Source organism: Carex rostrata, chromosome 21, assembly GCF_964058835.1.
Source record: "Carex rostrata chromosome 21, lpCarRost1.2, whole genome shotgun sequence".
Lineage (NCBI taxonomy): Eukaryota > Viridiplantae > Streptophyta > Magnoliopsida > Poales > Cyperaceae > Carex > Carex rostrata.
In genome coordinates, this window is record NC_135938.1 from 7,361,367 (window position 1) to 7,381,462 (window position 20,096).

Below are 20,096 nucleotides of genomic sequence, written 5' to 3' on the forward strand. Positions count from 1 at the left end.
TGAATGCGGATGCACCCATCCGCACTGCGGGTGGCTTGACCCGCACTCAGCACTTAGTCGGTTTCCAGAAAATGAGCTTTAACACAGAAGTCATCCGCAGTGCGGGTCACCCATCCGCACTCGGGACTTAGGCAATTTCGGAAAAAGTCCGAGCCTATTGCGGATGAAATCCACCCGCAGTGCGGGTCAACCCATCCGCACTCAGGACTTAGCTAATTTTTCAGGAAATTCAGCTCAATATAGGAATTTATGAGTGCGGCTAGACCCATCCGCAGTGCGGGTCACTCACCCGCACTCAGCACTTGGTAAATTTTGACCAACACAGAATTGTATGAGTGCGGATGCACCCACCCGCAGTGCGGGTCAATCCCATCCGCACTCAGCCTATAAAGTTCCAAAATCTCGAAATTTCAACGCGGTTTCGATTCACGCTTAACTTACTTATTTAGGGGAACCTTAATTAAGGTTTAAACTTCCATTTTATTAGCACACTTTTCGATTCTTGCTTTTAAATCCTTTGACTTTAATTATTTAAAATTTCGTAACGTAACAAGTGGCCATCCACGTCGTACGATGCAACTCATGAGAGAAAAAAAACAAGAGAACTGTTGTATCAATCCAAAACCTGGATTCCAAAAACTAAGGAAAACAATATAGTTTCTCTTTTGTAAGGAAAAATTAATAATAACTAGATACTTAGGGCTGTTAATGGGTACGATACGGGTTGAGTGAAGACATTTTGTTATGATGGCGAAAAAAATTTATCTGTCTTTTCAAATACGGTATGAATTAGATACACATATAAAAAGTATTATTGACATCTTGATTTGTGTTTTTGATAAAATATTTCTCAAAACAAAAAAATAAAAATAATAATGAATATAACTAATTTGTATCGTAAGAAATTAATAAAATACAAAACTTTATTGTATAATGTATCATCTCCATACAAATATATATATACATACATACATATATATCTATATATATACATACATATATATCTATATATATAATTTAAAAAAAATATATATATCTTATACGATAACGGATAAGATAATGAAAATAAAATTTTACCTTATTAGTACCCGATAAGTTAAAAAAAAAAATTCTTATCCTTATCTGTATTTTCAAATACGTTATGGATCAGGTAAACGAATAAAAGAGTGCCATTGGCCCCAACAGTTTCTGTCCCATTCATGATCCATTTTTTTTGGTCCAGGCCTCATATCCTAGTTTTAAATAAAAAAAATAAAATCATCAAGATGATGAATAAAAAAAATCATAATAAGATGTTCTTCCAAATAAATTATTAATCTTTTCCAGTTCATTAGTAATAAATAAATTGACCGAGTGATTTGGTAGTTTTTCCTGTCGTGTCCCAAATGGAGAGGATACGTCCATTTCAACATTTAACATCTTGAACCGTCACAGCTTGGGCAAGTTTAATTAGTGTCATAAAACTGTACAGTTTTATTAGTGTAGATACATTTTTGTAATTGTTTTTTTAACAATTTCCTTTTTTTTTGAATTGTATAATTACTTTTTTTAAGTCAGCAATTTTAGTAATTTTCATATTTATTTCTGTAATTTATTATTAATTTCGACTCGTAGAACTCATTATATATATTTTTTATGTATTTTATTTTACATTATAGTATTTGAAAATTCCAAATAAATCACAAACGTCGAGATGATAATTTTCACGAGGTTACTAAACAAAAAAGCTTATTGATTAATAATTGCTTTACAATTAGTATTATAATTGTCACATCAGTATTTATAATTAAAATGAGATTGTGATAATATGCATGAAGAGATGCTACGGTACTATGCATAGTGTGAATCGGTTTGTACTGTAGATTAATATATGTATTTTTAAAGTTCAAATAATTAATTTTAACCATTAAACTTATCTTCTTTTCATATTACTTGCAACCGCATTTTACAACTTTCTCTCATCTGAATTTCAAACCAAATAATTATAAGATTTTCATATGAAATATACTTGCAATCAAATTTTACCTATATGTATATTCTTCAATTCATATTTCGAACATATGATCTTTTACACAGAAATATTGTCTTTGTCACTAAATTAAAAACGAATTCTACAGATTAGATAGTGTTATGAATCTATATTATGCGATGGAGTCACATAAAATCAGATAACCCGAGATACTATTTTTTAATAAAAACCGGAATAAACGAAAATTAAACAGAAATCGAAAAAGAAAAAAATAGAAAAGCGAAATTTCCAGCTCCAATCCGTTTTCCAGCCGGGTACAACTTTTCCTGCCAGCTTTCTCCTGTTTTCTTTAATTTAATACGGTTTATTCTTTTCCAATGATTTTCTCGATATTTAATTTCCTTTAACCCCAAAGAAAATGAAATATCATTGCTCTCATCATAAGTCAGATATTAGTCCAAATCTAATCCATCCTTCTCTCTCTTGTCTCTTCTCCTCTTAGAGAGAGAGAGAGAGAGAGAGAGAGAGAGAGAGAGAGAGAGAGAGAGAGAGAGAGACATTGCATCTTCTTCGCATTGAAAGAAAGTCAACCTAACGAGGTAATTTGATTTCTTCCATTATAGTCCCTGTAATTTGTCCTAATTGCATCAAAATTGGGATGTACCATTGAGGTTCTTTGGTTTTATGCATTATGGGGGCAAGGAGCGTAAATGGAAACGGGGATTGTTAAAAAAGCAGATTGGTACGATCACGGGCATGCTCCCCACATGGCGACACGGCTTGGATGCCATAATTCGAGTAAATTCCAAGGTTTTCTTTCTTTTTTGCTTTGCTTTTGTCCATATTTATATGATATGTACGAAGATCTGAGATGTTTGATCTACGATTTAAGATAGTATAATCGTCGAAGCAAAATAATTTGTTTCCCTGCTTTTGGTGTTTTGTTCGTATACTTGCTTTCTTAAAGGAAAAAAATTGAGAATAGCAAATTTATATGTTCTGTTTGTTAATTCTTTTTGATGAATTTAGGTACTGCCAACCCAGGGGAGAGATTGGAATACTTATTAAAGCAAAAGGCTAATAAATATTGTGCTGATTGTGGGTCACCTGATCCAAAATGGGTGTAAGTCTGTTATCTCCATTATTTTATATTTGAAATTTGATTTATCTAAAAATGATTCGATAACATGGTATAACATGCATAATCTAATTTAGATCCCTAATCTTCAGGTCCCTAAGTCTGGGTGTATTTATTTGTATCAAGTGTTCAGGTGCTCATAGAAGCCTGGGTGTTCACATATCAAAGGTACCAATCTAATGATCTATACTAATATCTAATTGATACTTTCTAAGGAATCATAAAGATCTAATGGATATTGAAACATGCACGTATGTTAATCTACATGTTTGGTTGTGAAAATGTTTAATTTCTAGGTTTTATCGGTGAAATTAGATGACTGGACGAATGAACAAGTGGATATTTTAGTCGACCGTGGTGGTAATGCTGCTGTTAACATGAAATACGAAGCCTTCTTACCGGAATACTACAGAAAGCCAAAGCCCGAATCCTCATCAGAAGAACGCACCGACTTCATCAAGTACATTTTTAGAAGTTTCCCTTTTCTCCTTTTTCTTTTTCATCTTTAGTTCTTTTGACTTCAGAAACCAAGGTTGCTCCATGGAACCAGACTGTTGTGTAACAAATCAACCAAAAGAACACCAACAACCAAGCCTTTAGTCCCAAACAAATCAATGAAAGAACACAAACATACAAAATAAAAGAGCAGAGTATATTCAGGAATATTGAAAAAAAGTAGAAGGTGAGTCAATGAAAAGAAAAGGAGTATAACAATAGAATGCTAAAATTTCCGGTACATTCACTCCAGACTTCAGTTGGGATGCACTTGGTACTCAATCTGACCCTTAAATTTTGTATATCTCAGGAGAAAGTATGAGACGCAACAGTTCATGGTGCCAGGCAATAACATTCATCCATTGCATAGCAACGGGGCAAGTATTGGCACCAAAAGCTACGAGAAGCAGCATACTGGCATCCGCCATGCCTTCAGGAACAGTTGGAGGAGAAAGGATGAACATAAAGTCTCCAAAAAGAAATTGGTACAAATTTATCTCACATGCAATTCCAATATTTCTGGCCTATAGCCCTTGGCATAATTGCTAAAATCATCTCAAATTTTGAGCTGTCTCTGTTCTATCAAAAGAAGAACAGCAAAGAAAAATGACAGGAAGGAGTATCATATCACATGGTTTAATTCTGTACTGGTTGTTTATTGCACTTGCATGGGATTATGCTGGAGGTGTTACTACTAAGATATTGTACCTGTCATTGGCCTATGTTTGCCTTTATTTGTTAGTATTGTGATTTAAGAATTTGTTATAATTTTTTTTTTTTATCTATTGGACGGTAAGGTACCTATCCTCACTGTGAGAGTCCTGACTGAGGAGAAGTGCAGGACAGCACATTCTGAGTAAAAGTATATTTTGGAAAAGTGAAGTACAAAATGATTTCTTATTTAAATTAGAACTACAAATTTAAGGAAGATAGCTTTTCTTAACAAAAACAATTGTTACTTCCTCATATGATGAACATTTCTGTAATGCTGCATTATTACAGATGGGAATGGTAGAGTTTGTTGGATTGATAAGAGTTAACATAAAAAGGGGACGGAATCTGGCAGTGCGTGACATGATAACGAGTGATCCTTATGTAATCCTCCATCTAGGACACCAGGTAATTTTTTTAATAAATATTTTCACTACTTTCAATTCAAAATTATTTTCCTGAGAACTCAAGATGTGCCAAAACTTTTTTTCATTTGATATTTTCTTCTGTTGTAGACAGTGAGAACAAAGACAATAAAGAGTAACTTGAACCCCGAATGGAATGAAATCCTGATGCTATCAATTCCTGATCCTGTCCCGCCGCTAAAGCTGGTAAAGTTGTTCACATTGTGTTTTTTGTTATAGTTATAAGCTAGGTACAAAAACATGGGTCTTTTTCAATCTTAATTGAATCATCAATTGAAGCCAGTAACAAAAACATGATTTCCTTTTTGCCGAATTTTAAAGTAATTAATCAATTAACAACTCTTTCCAGCTTTTAAATTTCCAGAGCAACTGGCTGATTGTGGTATAACAGCCAAAGTCTGGAAGTCTCTTATTTTAAATCCACTTACTCTGCTAGTGTTGAAATCCACCAACACACACATGCACAAAATTAAAAATAGAATTCCTCTAGCAACAAATGATTGGTTAATGGCTTAACACACACTCATTTTTTTTTTTTTTATGACAGCAAGTGTATGACAAGGACACGTTCTCAACTGACGACAAAATGGGGGAAGCAGAGTTAGACATCCAGCCGCTGGTGGCCGCCGCAAAGGCATGCGAAAACTCGATAATCACCAACACAACCCAGCTCGGGAGGTGGTTGGCAACAGAAAACAACCCGCTCATTAAGGACAGCGCAATCTCTCTGACCGACGGTTGCATCAAGCATGACATCACGCTCCGCCTCCAAAACGTCGAGCGTGGTGAGCTTGACATCGAGCTCGAGTGCGTTCCTCTTAGCCAATAGAAGCAAGCATTCTCTGTGCCCCGTGAAAATAAATGTTTTTTGTGTACCTTTTTTGTTATTTAGTTGATTACACCGGGAAGAGTTGTTGTTGACTTGATGGTGATTATAGAAAGGTATAATTGTGATGGAGGTATGGAAGAAATAATCTCTCTGCATTGCTTTTGTAAATGATTATTTCTTCACGCTTGAATGAAGTGGGACAGCATCCTATGCAACATTTGGGGCAGCCAGGTTTAACATAGAGGTTGAGAGTGCCTCCCTTGTTTAATTAGTAGAATACTTGGTGCTTTTGTGAAGAAGGAAAACAAAAATATAATTTGAAACTCCTTTGATTCAATTTTTGTGCATTATGTATATCATATGGTGAAGTGTAGGTGGCGATTGTAGAAATGTGAAGTTACCTTATTAATTTTGTATCTTCAATGGAATAGAAATGAAACGATACTACAGAAATAATGTCTGCCTGTTATTTTGAATGATATATTCTTCCCTTTTTACCTAAGATGATTTTCATGTATATTCATCAATGTGCAAATTATAGTGGATTTTTTTGCCAAAATAGTTTTCTCCTAAAATGAGTTGAAATAAAACTATTAGAAATATAAGCTTGTGTCATGTCGTGTTGTGTCATATTATGACTTGAGTCACGTCGAGTTTTTACGTGCATTGATAAAAATTGTTGAAAATGACTATGACATGTGAATAGTTATAACACGTTAGTCATGTCATGATCATAGTCACAAGATTTGCGAATAATTTGTTTTTTTGGTGATGCTGAACCGAACGCCGAATTATTCGGTTAACTAATTTGAACGCGAATAATTCGCGAATTTTACAAATTTTTTCCGAATTTTTTCAGAACATTTTTTATGTCATAACTAGACAAATAGTATGTTGATTTGTATGTCGTGCATTTTTTTTTCAAAAATAATCGCATGTACAAAGAAGAACCAAGGATACAGTCACACATTTATAGAATTTGAAAGTTGCAAGCACCACCACGTATAAAGGTCTTCGCATGGCTGGCACTGCTTAACAGACTACCAATAATAGACAATCTAAACAAACGACAATGACCAGTTGTCAACAGATGTGCTCTGTAAAAAAGGCGCTAGAATCAATCAAGCACCTCTTGCAAGAATTCTCATATCTGCGAAGGAACTGTACTGGGCATGCAGTCCCACTGACATTGCCTATTACACAATCTGATTTCATTCTACAATCTCAGATATCAAAAAAGACAAAGATCAATTACATTAATCACTCAATTCATATTATGGCGTCAACGTTGTGCAAGAACTTTTACAGAAGTGACTAAAAAAATAACAGATCTAAAGGAGGAAGTAATTTGGCAGTTACAGTTCTATACAACAGATCTAAAGGACTAAATGATACTGATATCTGGAAAAAGCTTCTCTTCCGAAATTTTTATTTATACTGTAATAAAAAAAAAACCAAAACACATCATTTTTTAGAGAATTCAAAAACTACTCGGGCCGTCAAATGCCCCTGTAGCTCCAATTTAGGGACCTCCCAATGAATTAGCGACCCTTTTTTTACAGAATTTTCATTAACAAGTTATGACATAAACTAAACAACAAAATCTTGTTCTCCATGCCACATCTAGCGAATTAGTTTCCAGACAAAAAAAATATTGTTCTTAATTTGTACCACTTACAAAAAAAGAATGGGGCCGCTAATTCATAGTCTTCAGTCTTTGAGGCCGCAGAGACGTTTGGCGGCCTGGATATTTTTAGAATTTTTCAAAATAAGGTGTTTTGGTTTATTAATTTTAGATTTATGGTATAAATAAAAATTTCGAGCTTCTCTGTTTTGCTTTGACTTTATTACTGTTTTTTTTCATTTAGCTTTTATTTTCATTTTTTTTTTCTTTCATTAGTTTTTAGACTCAATTGTTTTGAGCACATTATTATTTACTTTACATCTCTGATGTAATGAACAAAATCTTGATTGAGATAGGTACTAGACCTATATTTTTATTTTAAAAAAAGGAAAAATTTCTAGTGTACCCATCTAAAATTTTGAAATAGTCAATTTCTCCATCAAAACACCTTAATATCCAATATACCCATACAAATTTAACATCCTTTCTTCCATCCCCTTTCAACTATTTAACATTTAATTTATTTATTTTCAAAATTAAGTTGACTAATATGCCTCCTAAATTTAAATGGACATGTCCATTATTTTTTTAATGTCATCTTCATCCCTTCTTCCCCCAAAATCCATCTCTCCTCACCATCCCTACATTCGACCCTTCTTATTGACTATAAAAATCACTTCTCACAATTCTCTAATTTCGCCCCGTTTAATAACTTTGGATATTTAAATAAGAAAAATTCAAATAAGCCGGAAAAAGAAAAATTAGAAAAAAATCTCAAACCGTAGCATCTTTTCTGAAGCCTTTGGCCCCCTAGAGAAATGGTAGTGACTTAAAAAATTTCATGAGCTTGCTCGATTTTGATAAAAAAAAAAGACTTAAAAAATTTCAAACTAGAAGATTTAGGCATAAGAATCACCATGCCTTCAACGATTCACCCATGTTCGTAACTTTCGACATATATTTTCTTTTATCTTATTTATAATTTCCATTGCATTTGTGAAACGAAACAAATTGAGCAGAGAGATAAAGTAATGTCGGCAGATTTCGAGTGCATGTTAGTATCTAGGTACCAATATCTCTGCAATCAATGATCGGCATGATTTTTATTTTCTGATTTTTAGACCAAGATGAATCATTTGGATTTTTCCATTTGAATATCCAAAGTTACTGACAGAGGCAGAACTTGAGAATTGGAAATTAAAGGGAACAAGAACAGAGACAGAATGTGGGTATGGTGAGAAGGAGAGATGGATTTCATGGAGAAAGTGATGAAGATGACATTCAAATAATGGATATCTCCATTTAAAATTAGAGGGTATATTAGTCAATTTAATTTTAAAAATAAATAAATAAAATGTTAAATAGTTAAAAGGGTATAGAAGAAAGGATGTTATATTTATATGAGTATATTGGATATTATTGTGTTTTGATGAAAAAATTAACTATTTAAAAATTTTAAATGAGTACACTAGAAATTTCCCTTAAAAAAAATTAGTCGCAATACTGACATAAACACAACATGATCAATTGCACATGACCGACACTTTGTGTAGTGTTCATGTCGTGCAGTGGGGGTTTACAAACTTTGGGCCGATTTGGGCCGAGTCGCTTCCTTGCTCCTTTCGAATTCACATCTCTCCAATACTGATAAGGGAATCTTTTACGATTACTAGATCTGGACCGTTCTTTTTAACTTGGCACGACTCTCAAAGCCCAAAATAGTGCCCCTATGATAACCCGAATCTCAAATCGGTTGAGATTTAATCTCAAACCGTAAAGTGAAGTTAATCCTCTGCAATACCTGAGAGGATACGAATCCACAACTACTCCGACCCTCCGCTAGTCTTGACAGAGTTTTCTGATTTTCTTACAAAATATAGGAACAAAAAATATATATATATATAAAAAAAAAACTATTTCCAAAATTTCTGAGTCAGTCCGATAAAATCGTCAAAAATTTCCCGTTAGAACCCTCACCCCTTCCCTCTCCGCGCTCGAGTTGTCGGGCCAAAGGGAAGCACCGAGTGGTTCTAATTCTCCTCGCTTCGCCGACTGCTTCACGCGACTAGGTTAGGGTTTTGAGCAGGAGGTGTGGTTGGTTGCGGAGATGATGCACCAGCAGCACCAGCAGCAGCAAATGCCTCCACCGCCTCCGCCACAGGGGATGGCGGAGTTCCACCGGGGCCCACCGCCTATGCGTCAGCCCTCGGCGTCGTCTTCAACTCTTCCACCGGATTATTCTAACCAAATGCAAGCTCCTTTTGATGGTTAGCAATTTTCTTTCAATTATTTAGTATTCGGCCAAATATATGAAATTGGTAATGAACAATAGCGAATATTGTCTTATCAGAGTAAATAATGATTTGGTCTTGGGCAACCGTTAAGAGTGTACAGTTGGTGTCATCTGGTGTAGTTGTTGTTATTCAAGGTTTTTCTTTGTTAATTCTTAGTTAATTTGACTCATGTGCTTAACTCAAGATCCATCCTTTTCTTTCATTTCAATTTTGAAACATTAATAAGATGGTTCTTCTGGTTGCTCGGGAAGTAGTATCTCTGTGTCAAATGTAAATACCTTTAACTAGGATGTATAGTGTTCAGTTGCATACTTTAAAATATGACTACATTATTGCTTTCAGGCTATGGAGATAGCTATGCTGCTAAGAGAATGCGAAAGCTTGTACATAGGAGAACTGTTGACTATGGCAGCACTGTTGTGCGCTATGCTCAAGTAATTACCCTCCCACTCTCATAAAAAGAAAGGATTATTGTATTTATTTTACATTCAAAATTGGTGTGCTGTTTACAGGCTCGAATGTGGCAGCGAGATGTAAGGGACCGAACAGTAATACAACCCACTCCAGCTGCTGCCTTGGATGTAAGTACACTTAATTTCTCCAAGTTATAATATTTCAGCTTCAATTAAGCTCACTTTTGCAGAATTCTTAATTAGTCATTTTCATCTAATTTTTTTTTTAAACATGTATTGTAATCTTGCAACAATCAATGATCTAACTTTGCAGGTGTGGTCACCACTGAAACAATATTGAAACCAAAAATTGCATTGTTTATTTCTGTTGTGTTTCAACCTTTTTCTTCTATTTTTCATTTCTGTGTATATGTTATATAAATTTGTGGTACTTTATATCAAATAGTGGTTTTGGTATGCATTTTGCTTTGACTCTATGGTCAAACACTGATGTTTTAAAGTAGATTATGCTGAGCTTTGAGCTTGTGTAATTCGTACTTCCTCTTTTTTGCAGATGCTACCGACAGCTGCATATGCCGATAATCCTTCAACAAGCTTTGCCGCAAAATTTGTTCATGCCTCCACAAACAAAAATAGATGCTCAATAAATCGTGTCGTGGTGAGCTTTAGTCCATAAACTTGAAGTTGTTACATCTGGATTCAAACTTTAAGTTTGGTATTTCAAGTTGTTGTTTGCTTAGAACCTAGTTCATTTTGTTGGTGGGTGCTCTACCATAGTAACCTGACCTGTAGGCTACAAGTTCTTCTCTGTTGTTCTGTATTTGTTGGTTTTCATAATTTGACATCTGCGTTGTATATTATTTTCTTGCATTTTCCATTAATATCATTGTGCTTCTTCTGTTAATGATACCATTTTAGTATATGCTTAGAATACACTTGGTCTCGGCAGGCCTTCTATGTCTCCATCATTTGATTATACTATCAATTTGTGCTGTTCCTTTATATTATCTAACATCTTGAATTACTTTTCTGTAAAAGTGGACCCCAACAGGGCGCCGTCTTATTACTGGTTCACAGAGTGGCGAGTTCACTTTATGGAATGGTCAATCTTTCAATTTTGAGATGATTCTTCAGGTAATGTTAATAGATATTCCTTGTTGTATAAATAATCTCTATTTCTTAGATCGGATATCATTTTCTAACCTCTCTTGTTTTTGTTTTTATTATTCATTTAATTCTAGGCACATGAACAGCCAATTAGGTCAATGGTTTGGAGTAATAATGAAAATTGGATGGTTAGTGGAGATGATGGTGGTGCAATAAAGTATGTTTTTTCCTGATGTATGTTAATTGTGTACTTCTAGCATGAGAATTTCCAGATTTGTGATATCTTATTAGATCTATTTTCTTTTAGGTATTGGCAAAGTAACATGAACAATGTTAAAGCAAATAAAACAGCTCACAAAGAATCTGTTCGTGGATTGAGGTGCGTGCATAATCCATATGAAAAACTTTATACAATAGTAAATGTTTTTCTCTTTACATTAGTAATTTTTATGTAAAATTTTTGCATTTCTGTGGCAGCTTTTGTAGGACCGATTTGAAATTTTGTTCATGCTCCGATGATACCACTGTCAAGGTTTGGGACTTTGCAAGATGCCAGGAGGAGAGATCTTTGTCTGGTAATGTTGCTTGTTTTTTTAGTGCGTGTTACAGTTTCTGAATTTACATCCTTATAATTATGATGCTGTGCTAGTATTAGCTGCAGATGTTTTTGTTGACTCCTGTAACCTTGATTTCTGAATTGTAACTTAAACTCAGACAGGCCATGGATGGGACGTTAAATGTGTTGATTGGCATCCTTCGAAGTCCCTTTTAGTTTCTGGTAGGTTCTCTAAAATTAATCTCCCTTCCTCCTTTTTACTATTATAAATATATATGTAAGTCACCTCTTTCATTTTTCAAACAGGTGGAAAAGACAACCTTGTAAAGCTCTGGGATGCACGGTCATCAAGAGCGGCACTTTGTTCATTGTGAGTCGTTTTGATATTCTTCAAGTTTGTATTATGTATATATATTTTTTCAATTCAGTTGAAGACTAATAGTATATGCATGTATTTGCAGTCATGGTCATAAGAATACTGTTCTGTGTGTGAAATGGAATCAAAATGGTAACTGGGTGCTGACTGCCTCAAAGGACCAGACTATTAAGGTAGTTTTCTTCGATATTTTTGGGTGAAATGTCCTACTTTTCATTTTCCATATGCTTACTCAAGTATTTTTTGCTTCACAGCTCTATGACATTAGGTCAATGAAAGAGCTGGAATCGTTTCGAGGACATAGCAAAGATGTTACTGGTGAGATATAGTGAATCATCTCTGTGTTGCTGGATATGAGTTAAAATTTACATTCTGTTACTTCTGGTTGTTGTCTAAGATATATATCTGACTTAAAATTTCTGTTTTGATTAGCTTTGGCATGGCACCCTTTCCATGAAGAGTACTTTGTCAGTGGTAGTTTTGACGGGGCAATCTTTCATTGGCTTGTCGGGTAAGTTTCATGCTTGTGCTGTGTTTAATTGAACTAGTAGGGTTAAATTGTGGCTTTATTCCTAAGTTGAGTGTTGGTAGATGCTCAAATAAGAGTTAATTCTGCAAAAGTTGATTTAATTGATCTGATTTTCTTGAAAGACTACTAAGGGCTTAATTTAGTCTTATTTCAGGCAAAAGTCTTATTTGGGATTAATTGATTTAATTGATCTGGATTAATTGTATCTAAGAATTCTTATCCTGTCTCTAAAGAGAGGTTATGATATTTGAGTCTAATTGTGATTAGTCTTGGTGTGATTGTACAGGCATGAAACTCCCCAGGCAGAGATTTTGGGTGCACATGATAATAGTGTGTGGGATCTTGCATGGCATCCTATTGGCTATCTGCTTGCCAGGTTTTGCTTATTACAAGATTTATCAAATCTGAAATTTTGCTTCTTTGTGCTTCCGTCACATTGTTTATTTCTCTCTTTGATTTTGATTCAGTGGTAGCAATGACCATACAACGAAGTTTTGGTGTCGGAATAGGCCTGGTGATCTTTCCCGTGATAGATACAACAGTGGCCAAATTACAGGTAATATTTGACTTATTGTACCTTTGGTAATATAATATTAAACAGAACTATAATTTGTGACCATACAAGATACTTGCAATCATTGATAATTTAGCAAACAATGATTACCAATAGTTTCATACCAATGCTATGCAGGATATGGCGACCAGAACCAATTTCTTGCAGGTCGTCCCATGGGAGGATTTGCACAGCCTGAGGCTGCTTCACCGAATCCTGGTCAGTTTGTCCCCGGCCTATCCCGCTCTGATGGTGCAATTCCAGGCATGTCTCTTGATGGATTGGATCAAGGCATTCCGGGTCTAGTCTCTTCTGCGCAGCCTCCCCTGCCACCGGGCCCACATCCCTCCCTTCTTGCATCCAATTCACAGCAACAGCAACAGCAGTATCCACAAGGTGGCCAACAGCAGCAGCAACAACAATTACCAGGCATGCCGATGATGCCACAACTGCAGCCTGGTCAGATGCCTATGGTACTTACTCATCCACATGGGGCCCACCCGCCATTTGGCCAGATTTCTCCTATGGGTGTGACGGGAGCACCACCTCAGATGCCGCCAGGGAATCCCCCTTTGCCCCCTATGCCTAATCCTATGGTATGCTTGTATAAATTCCCACTCCAATGCTTGGTTTTAAATTAATTTCTGTATCTTGTATCATTATTTGGTGCAAATACAAGGATTTTACAATTACTTTATATAAAGTTAATGGTATAAACTACATTACTGTATTGAGGGCTGCTGTTATAACTGCATTGCACTTGTGTCTACATTGCTTTTGCATTTTGTATGCTGATATTTGCAAAATCAAACTAATTATGTGATTTATGATTGGCAGTCTAGAGCTGAAAAACAGATTAAGAAAACATTTACAACATTTATTTAAGCAAATATAGACAAAAGTTTTGTCTATCAATTACACCTAATTGGTGTGTTTTGTGCTTTCAGATGCAACCGTCTGGAAATCAAATGATGCAAGGTGCAGGTAATCAGATGATGCCTCAAATGCCGCAACACATGATGGGCATGAATCAAATGCAACCTGGGCCTGGTCCAATGGCTCCAGGAAATATGCCTCAGATGGGAGGGTTCCAAAATAATATGGGGAATATGCCGGGTGGTGCACCAGGTTTGCCTGGCATGCAGAATTTTAACATGGGAGGCATGTTTAATCGCCCCCAGGTACAAATGGGGCCGATACCAGGATTGAACACCTTTCAGGTACTAACCATACCATAATCTCCCTTAAGTACTGCCTTTTCTGTAAGGATGTATGAACTATGGATCAACCTTTTCAGGGCAAGGCTAATATCATTGTTTGGAGCTGTCAATACTAACATTATTTATTATATATTGTGTAGTTTTTGCTTATTTTTTTTCTTTGTTGTTGCTTGTAGCCCGGAATGATGGATGCACGCATTCCTGGAATGGGTTCAGGAGGTAACATGGGGCTCCCACCATCTCAATTACCTAATACCTCAGCACCTCAATAGTTGGCGTCACTTGAGCAGTTATACTGATAGCACTTCGGGGATGAAACAAGAATTAGGGTTTGCATGACATGTAGCGTATCCTGCCTTAATTTAGGTTTTGTTTTAACATTTTATTAATATGTTTTGTCAGCAATAGGACATATTTATATTTTTGGTTAGGAAACAGTTGTTTCACACTTAATGGGTTGAGTTTTTAAGAAGGCATAGATTTACTTTTCCTTTTTGGATGCTGGTTAAACCTCTACTGTCTTATTCAAGATGGCATGTCCAATTATTCTTTGAGTCTACCCTTTTTTCCCCTTACTTGAGAACAAAGACGAGCGAATAATCATGGTAGATGTAGTTGTGTTTAGGATTTAAAGAATGATAAGTGTTTTACTTGTATTTTTACTTAATTTTCTTTTGATGTAATGATTGTTTCTCTCGTTTACTGAATAGTTGCTAATATTTTTCAATTATTGCATACTGGTTTCAATTGCCTTTATGGAGAAGTTGCAAATGTGGCTCAGTTACTAGCAACCGTTTCAATTCAATTTTGTTACTTCACTAGCAGTAGATTGTGTCTGTGTTATGTGCTATGGGAATATGATAAATTTATAACGGTTAGTCTCCATAAGAAATTATGCACTCTATTCTTGTATAATTAAAGCACTTTTAAAAACATGAAGGCATAACACAAGACGTCTTTTGAGATTGAATAACAAATGCACAACTGAGGAGCTAGGATAGGAAGCAGGAGCACACTAGTTCATCGACTCCTGAGCTTCGTTTCCGTATGCTTAATAGTACCTTGAACTCTTTACTTCTGTTCCACATCAACTGGAAGATGCAAAATCCAAGAGGGAAAATATGACCACTACTGCGTGAAGGAAACAACTGCTCACACCCTCGTGGAATTCAAATTAATCATTTATATAAAAAAGCAGAGATACTCTATGCATTTGCAACACTTGAATGATCCATAATTATTATCTCTGCCAAATATATTCCGTCTCAACCAACCTGCTGATACATGTTGCTTTGATAGAGAAGCAACGAGAGCAGTCAACAAACAATGCACAGTTTCTCATATCATTAACCTTGTATGCACTGCATATTCAACACTGAGTTGAAACAAAAATTCTGGTATCATGGCCTGTGATATTAGCAGGCTTATACATTCCCGTTTTTTCTTTACCAAAATTAACAACTACCCTGAAGAAATGAGCCCTACATGATACTATTTTAAGTATTAACTCTGGAGCTGGGCTTAAGGGATTCATTGATTTGGTATTAAGCAGAAGCTAGAAAAGCTGAAGGGTATATGAGTACACAAAATGCATTTTGTTATAACTTATAACTAGTATATGCACAAGAATTTGGCATATTAGATATATATGCAAGGATTTTGAACATTTATTGAAACTTAAAAGAGAAGTGACAAATAATAATTGCATGAAAAGCACCTAGGCCGTTTAAAAATAAAAAATAAAAAAAAATACAATTTTCCAGCAGAAATCGTATGTTACAGTAATCTGATCATAACTACCAGTACTAAAACGTTCTGAAAAGCAAATAAAAATCATTTGTGATTTGTCAACATAGTACAAGAATAATAAGAATAGTTAAAAACTGTTACAGAATATTAAGCTGACACATCAGCTGCCAACTCAGGGAATATGCTGATATGTCGCTCCAGGATCCTCTCACTCAGATCTCGCCTCTTCTCCAGTTCGTGCCACTCTCTAGATCTGTCATCGCGGGTCCCAGCTCCCAGTGAATCAATCTCTTCAACGGTCACTTGCCTCATTAATTTAATGGGTCCCAGTTGCAGCGTAACGCTGTTTAAATCGAACCCTGACCGTCTGCCCGCAAATTAATCCCTTCCAACCAGAGCGTTGATGAGGTCAAAATGACCCGTTCGCTCGTGAATCGTGACCCGGGTCGTGACATCTGAAGACGCGACAGCTGATTTAGGGTAACCGTAGGAATTGTTGAAGGTCGCTTTGGAGAAGAAGGAAGTTTGGGCAGAACGGTTAGAGTGGCTGGGCAGCAACGTTTAATTAGTTCCCTCTTTACGACACAGGTCCCACCTATTATTTCTGACCGTTCTCTTTCAGAGCTATATTTCTATGATCACTGGGCCCCGTCAGTCGGTACTGGAAATGGAATAGATTCTCTTGACGGGAGAAGAGGGAAATAGTGACCTGTTAGCTGAGGTGTCAGCACTGTACTAATTCTCAATTGTTACTGAAAATTCATAGCTAGGAAGATCGGGAGTGAAGAGACCAAGAAGGTCAAGAATGGCTCGAGTGAAGAGAGCAAGAAGGTTAAGCATGGCCGAAAGAATGCAAAATAGCACATCAACAGAAGAAGAACAGCAGTTAGATTTGGCTACACTCCATGAAAGATTGCTGAAGTGTGAGTCCTCACAACAAGAGATGAACAAGGTGCAGAAAGAATTGGGTGATCATCAGAAAGAGATGAGCAATTGCATGGGAAGAATGGAGGAACGACTGAGGGAAGCTCAATCCAACATTAACAGGATTATTGAAGGTCTAGCGGAAACTCGCCAGCAAATGAACAGCATGATGGATGTGATGAACTCTATGATGGAAGGAAACCGTCCTGAGGATGTTGAAGCGAGCAACTCGTCATCCAGTAATCCTGACAAAGATGGTGGAAACAAATCAAGAAAAGAGCAAGAATCTCGCCGTACCAATTTGCAAAATTGCAATGATGCTTCTAGACATGGTAAGTAGGTGAAGTACAGTTAAAGATAATTCAGCATCTCCAAAGTTCAATCTATCCCGTATGGAATTTCCAGCATTTAATGGGGAAAATCCTATAAAATGGGTGGAAGATTACGAACAATATTAAACAGAAATATAATTTGTGACGATAAAATGACCTACGCTACGTACAATCATTGATAACTTAGCAAACAATGGTTACCATGTAGTTGTCTGGCAGATCCTACAAGGGTCTAGGGACTGTTCCTTTCCATCAAAAGCTGAAACAGATTAAAGTAAGAAAAAAGGAAACAAAAAACCATTTGAATATTGTGTTTTACAAATGGTTTCATACCAATTCTATGAAGGATATGGCAATCAGAACCAATTTCTTGTAGGACGTCCCATGGGAGGATTTGCACCTCCTGAAGCCGCCTCACCGAATCCTGGCCTATTTGTCCCCGGCCTATTCCCCTCTTTTGGTGCAATGCTGGGCATGGTGTCTGATGATTTGGATCAAGTTGTTTCAGGTCTACGCCCTTATGAACCGGGCCCCTCCCTTCTTGCATCCAATCCACAGCAACAACAACAACAGTATCAGCAAGGGAACCAACCGCAGCAGCAGCAACAATTACAAGGCATGCCGATGGTGCCACAACGGCAGCCTGGTCAGATACCTATGGTACTTATAGAGTTGCACTTGTATCTACACTACTGCTTTTGCATTTTTGTATGCTGCAATATCAAACTAGTTATGTGAATTAATCATTGGCAGTCTAGAACTGAAAAACATATTAGGAAAACATTTATTTAAGCAAATATAGACAAAAGTTTATCTATTAGTTACGCTTAATTGGTTTGTTTTGTGCTTTCAGTTGCGACACTCTGGAAATCAAATGATGCAAGGTGTTGGTAATCAGTGGATGCCTCCAATGCCGCAACACATGATGGGCTTCAATCATATGCAACCCGGGCCTGGTCTAATGGCACAAGGAAATATGCCTCAGATGGGATGGTTCCAAAATAATATGGGGAGTATGCTGAGTGGTGCACCAGGTTTGCCTGGCATGCAGAATTTTAACATGGGAGGCATGTTTAATCGCCCCCAGGTACAAATGGGACCGATACCAGGATTGAACACCTTTCAGGTATTAACAACATACCATACTCTCCCTTAGAGTACTACCTTTTCTGTAATGATGTATGAACTATGGATCAACCTTTTCAGGGCAAGGCAAAAATCATTGTTTGGAGCTGTCAATACTAACATTATTTGTTATATCTTATGTAACCTTTACTTACTTTTTTTTCTTTGTTGTTGCCTGTAGCCTGGAAATATGGATGCACGCATTCCAAGAATGGGTTCGGGAGGTAACAATGGGCTCCCGCCTTCATCTGAACCACCTAATACCTCGGCACCTCAATAGCTGCTTGCAATTGAGCAGTTCTACTGATAGCGCTTCGGGGTGAAACTAGAATTACGGCTCGTATGACATGTAGAGTATCCTGCCTTAATTAGGTTTTGTTTTAACGTTTGATTAATATGTTTTTCCAGAAATAGGAAATTTATTTTTTTTGGTTAGGAAACAGTTGTTTCACACTTCATGGGTTGAGTTTTTAAGAAGGCATAGATTTACTTTTCCTTTTTGGATGCTGGTTATACCTTAACTGTGTGTTATCCAGGATATATTTCTACTTATTGGTCTGTTGATGTAATGATTGTTTCGCTCTTTGTACTAAATACTTAAATAGTTGATAATTTCTTTCATTTATTGCATACTAATTTCAATTGCCTTGATGGACAAGTTGCAAATGTGGCTCAGCTACTTGCAGTCGTTTCATATCAATTTTGTTACTTTACTAGTGGTACATTATGTATCTGTGTTTTGTGCAATCTATGGGAATATGATTAAAATGATAATGATTAGTCGACATGAGAAATCATGTCCCATGTATAGTTGCAAATGCCGATAAATTAACTCAAGGAATAAAGCTATAAAAATACAAGAGAAATATTGTACTCTATTCTTATCTAATTAAAGCACTTTCAAAAAATTATAAAGGTAGCAAACAAGACATCTCAACATTTGAGATTAGACAACGTATGCACAACTGGAGCTAGAATAGGAAATTCATTGATCCCTCAGCTTCATTTCCTTTTGCGTAAATTCCTTGATCTCTTACCTTCTATTGCACACCAATTGAAATATGCACAAACATATGAAAAAACAGAGATACTATGCGCCTTTGGAAAACTTGAATGCTCCAGTCATTATCTCTGACAAGTACATGCAATTCAGTCTCGACTGGCTTGCTATGATACTTGTTGCTTCGATAGAGAAGCAGTGAGAGCAGTCAACAAACAATGCACAGTTTCTCATGTCATTGATCATATAATTGTAAGGAAAATGAGATTCATAAAATACTTGTGATCCGGATGCGTTCTGAATTCGCTTTGGACCCAATCGTTCACAAATAAATTATAAAAATTTACATATCCAAATTAGAACTAGTAGATTCGAAAGGTCCAGAATTCGCAGGACCCAATCTGATTTGAAATAAAATTCGGATCCTAATATTTTCAAGGATCTTCAAATCTGATTTCCACTATCAGAATTTAAAAAAAAAAAAAATTCAAGGATCTAAATATAGTTGTTCTCAGAACACCACTAGAATTTGTTTGGATGGACGCAGACACGCAGTGTGATTTTGTAAATCCGTATCTTAAGTTGTTATTTATTTTTAGATGGAATTACGAATTTACGATTACCTCATTTACTTGAGGGGTACGAATGGGTGCCCAACACTACGAGTCCGTACCCCTCACTGGACCGAGTATAATAGTGCTAGCCGGGCAGAAAATAATACGATGTT

General features: G+C 36.1%; 3 protein-coding genes across 5 annotated transcripts; all 3 read left to right on the forward strand.

The window, feature by feature from the left end:
* The first annotated feature begins 2,467 nt into the window (after positions 1-2,467).
* Positions 2,468-6,020, forward strand: LOC144573239 (Calcium-dependent ARF-type GTPase activating protein family). 2 transcript variants are annotated; one of them, XM_078322966.1, is made up of 9 exons: positions 2,468-2,568; positions 2,672-2,779; positions 2,999-3,092; positions 3,200-3,275; positions 3,404-3,567; positions 3,913-4,087; positions 4,605-4,721; positions 4,829-4,924; positions 5,286-6,020. In XM_078322966.1, the coding sequence occupies exons 2-9, from the start codon at positions 2,680-2,682 to the stop codon at positions 5,565-5,567; spliced, it is 1,104 nt and encodes a 367-aa protein (XP_078179092.1). In that variant the 5' UTR covers positions 2,468-2,568; positions 2,672-2,679; the 3' UTR covers positions 5,568-6,020. The 2 variants fall into 2 exon arrangements, with proteins under 2 accessions (XP_078179092.1, XP_078179091.1); XM_078322965.1 differs by lacking the exon at positions 2,468-2,568 and having other exon boundaries at positions 2,622-2,779.
* Positions 6,021-9,112: 3,092 nt separating this feature from the next.
* Positions 9,113-14,946, forward strand: FY (Transducin/WD40 repeat-like superfamily protein). 2 transcript variants are annotated; one of them, XM_078322836.1, is made up of 18 exons: positions 9,113-9,458; positions 9,828-9,919; positions 9,998-10,066; positions 10,452-10,556; positions 10,937-11,032; positions 11,140-11,222; positions 11,313-11,384; positions 11,483-11,580; positions 11,724-11,783; positions 11,868-11,931; positions 12,023-12,110; positions 12,192-12,255; positions 12,370-12,448; positions 12,753-12,842; positions 12,934-13,022; positions 13,158-13,615; positions 13,967-14,239; positions 14,416-14,946. In XM_078322836.1, exons 1-18 carry the CDS (start codon positions 9,299-9,301, stop codon positions 14,509-14,511), a joined length of 2,136 nt encoding a protein of 711 aa, XP_078178962.1. In that variant the 5' UTR covers positions 9,113-9,298; the 3' UTR covers positions 14,512-14,946. The 2 variants fall into 2 exon arrangements, with proteins under 2 accessions (XP_078178962.1, XP_078178961.1); XM_078322835.1 differs by having other exon boundaries at positions 9,126-9,458; positions 13,137-13,615.
* Positions 14,947-18,113: 3,167 nt separating this feature from the next.
* LOC144573138 (uncharacterized) lies at positions 18,114-18,888 on the forward strand. The gene is made up of 2 exons (XM_078322837.1): positions 18,114-18,370; positions 18,551-18,888. The coding sequence occupies exons 1-2, from the start codon at positions 18,119-18,121 to the stop codon at positions 18,647-18,649; spliced, it is 351 nt and encodes a 116-aa protein (XP_078178963.1). The 5' UTR covers positions 18,114-18,118; the 3' UTR covers positions 18,650-18,888.
* The last annotated feature ends 1,208 nt before the right edge of the window (positions 18,889-20,096 follow it).

Coding starts and splice junctions, on each gene's coding strand:
- LOC144573138 (XM_078322837.1), top strand. CDS start 18,119: ATGATGCAAGGTGTTGGTAATCAGTGGATGCCTCCAATGCCGCAACAC. Junction 18,371..18,550: donor CAGGATTGAACACCTTTCAG/GTATTAACAACA, acceptor TGTTGCCTGTAG/CCTGGAAATATGGATGCACG.
- LOC144573239 (XM_078322966.1), top strand. CDS start 2,680: ATGGAAACGGGGATTGTTAAAAAAGCAGATTGGTACGATCACGGGCAT. Junction 4,088..4,604: donor AAGTCTCCAAAAAGAAATTG/GTACAAATTTAT, acceptor GCATTATTACAG/ATGGGAATGGTAGAGTTTGT. Junction 4,722..4,828: donor TCCTCCATCTAGGACACCAG/GTAATTTTTTTA, acceptor CTTCTGTTGTAG/ACAGTGAGAACAAAGACAAT.
- FY (XM_078322835.1), top strand. CDS start 9,299: ATGATGCACCAGCAGCACCAGCAGCAGCAAATGCCTCCACCGCCTCCG. Junction 10,557..10,936: donor GCTCAATAAATCGTGTCGTG/GTGAGCTTTAGT, acceptor TTTCTGTAAAAG/TGGACCCCAACAGGGCGCCG. Junction 11,581..11,723: donor GGAGGAGAGATCTTTGTCTG/GTAATGTTGCTT, acceptor AAACTCAGACAG/GCCATGGATGGGACGTTAAA.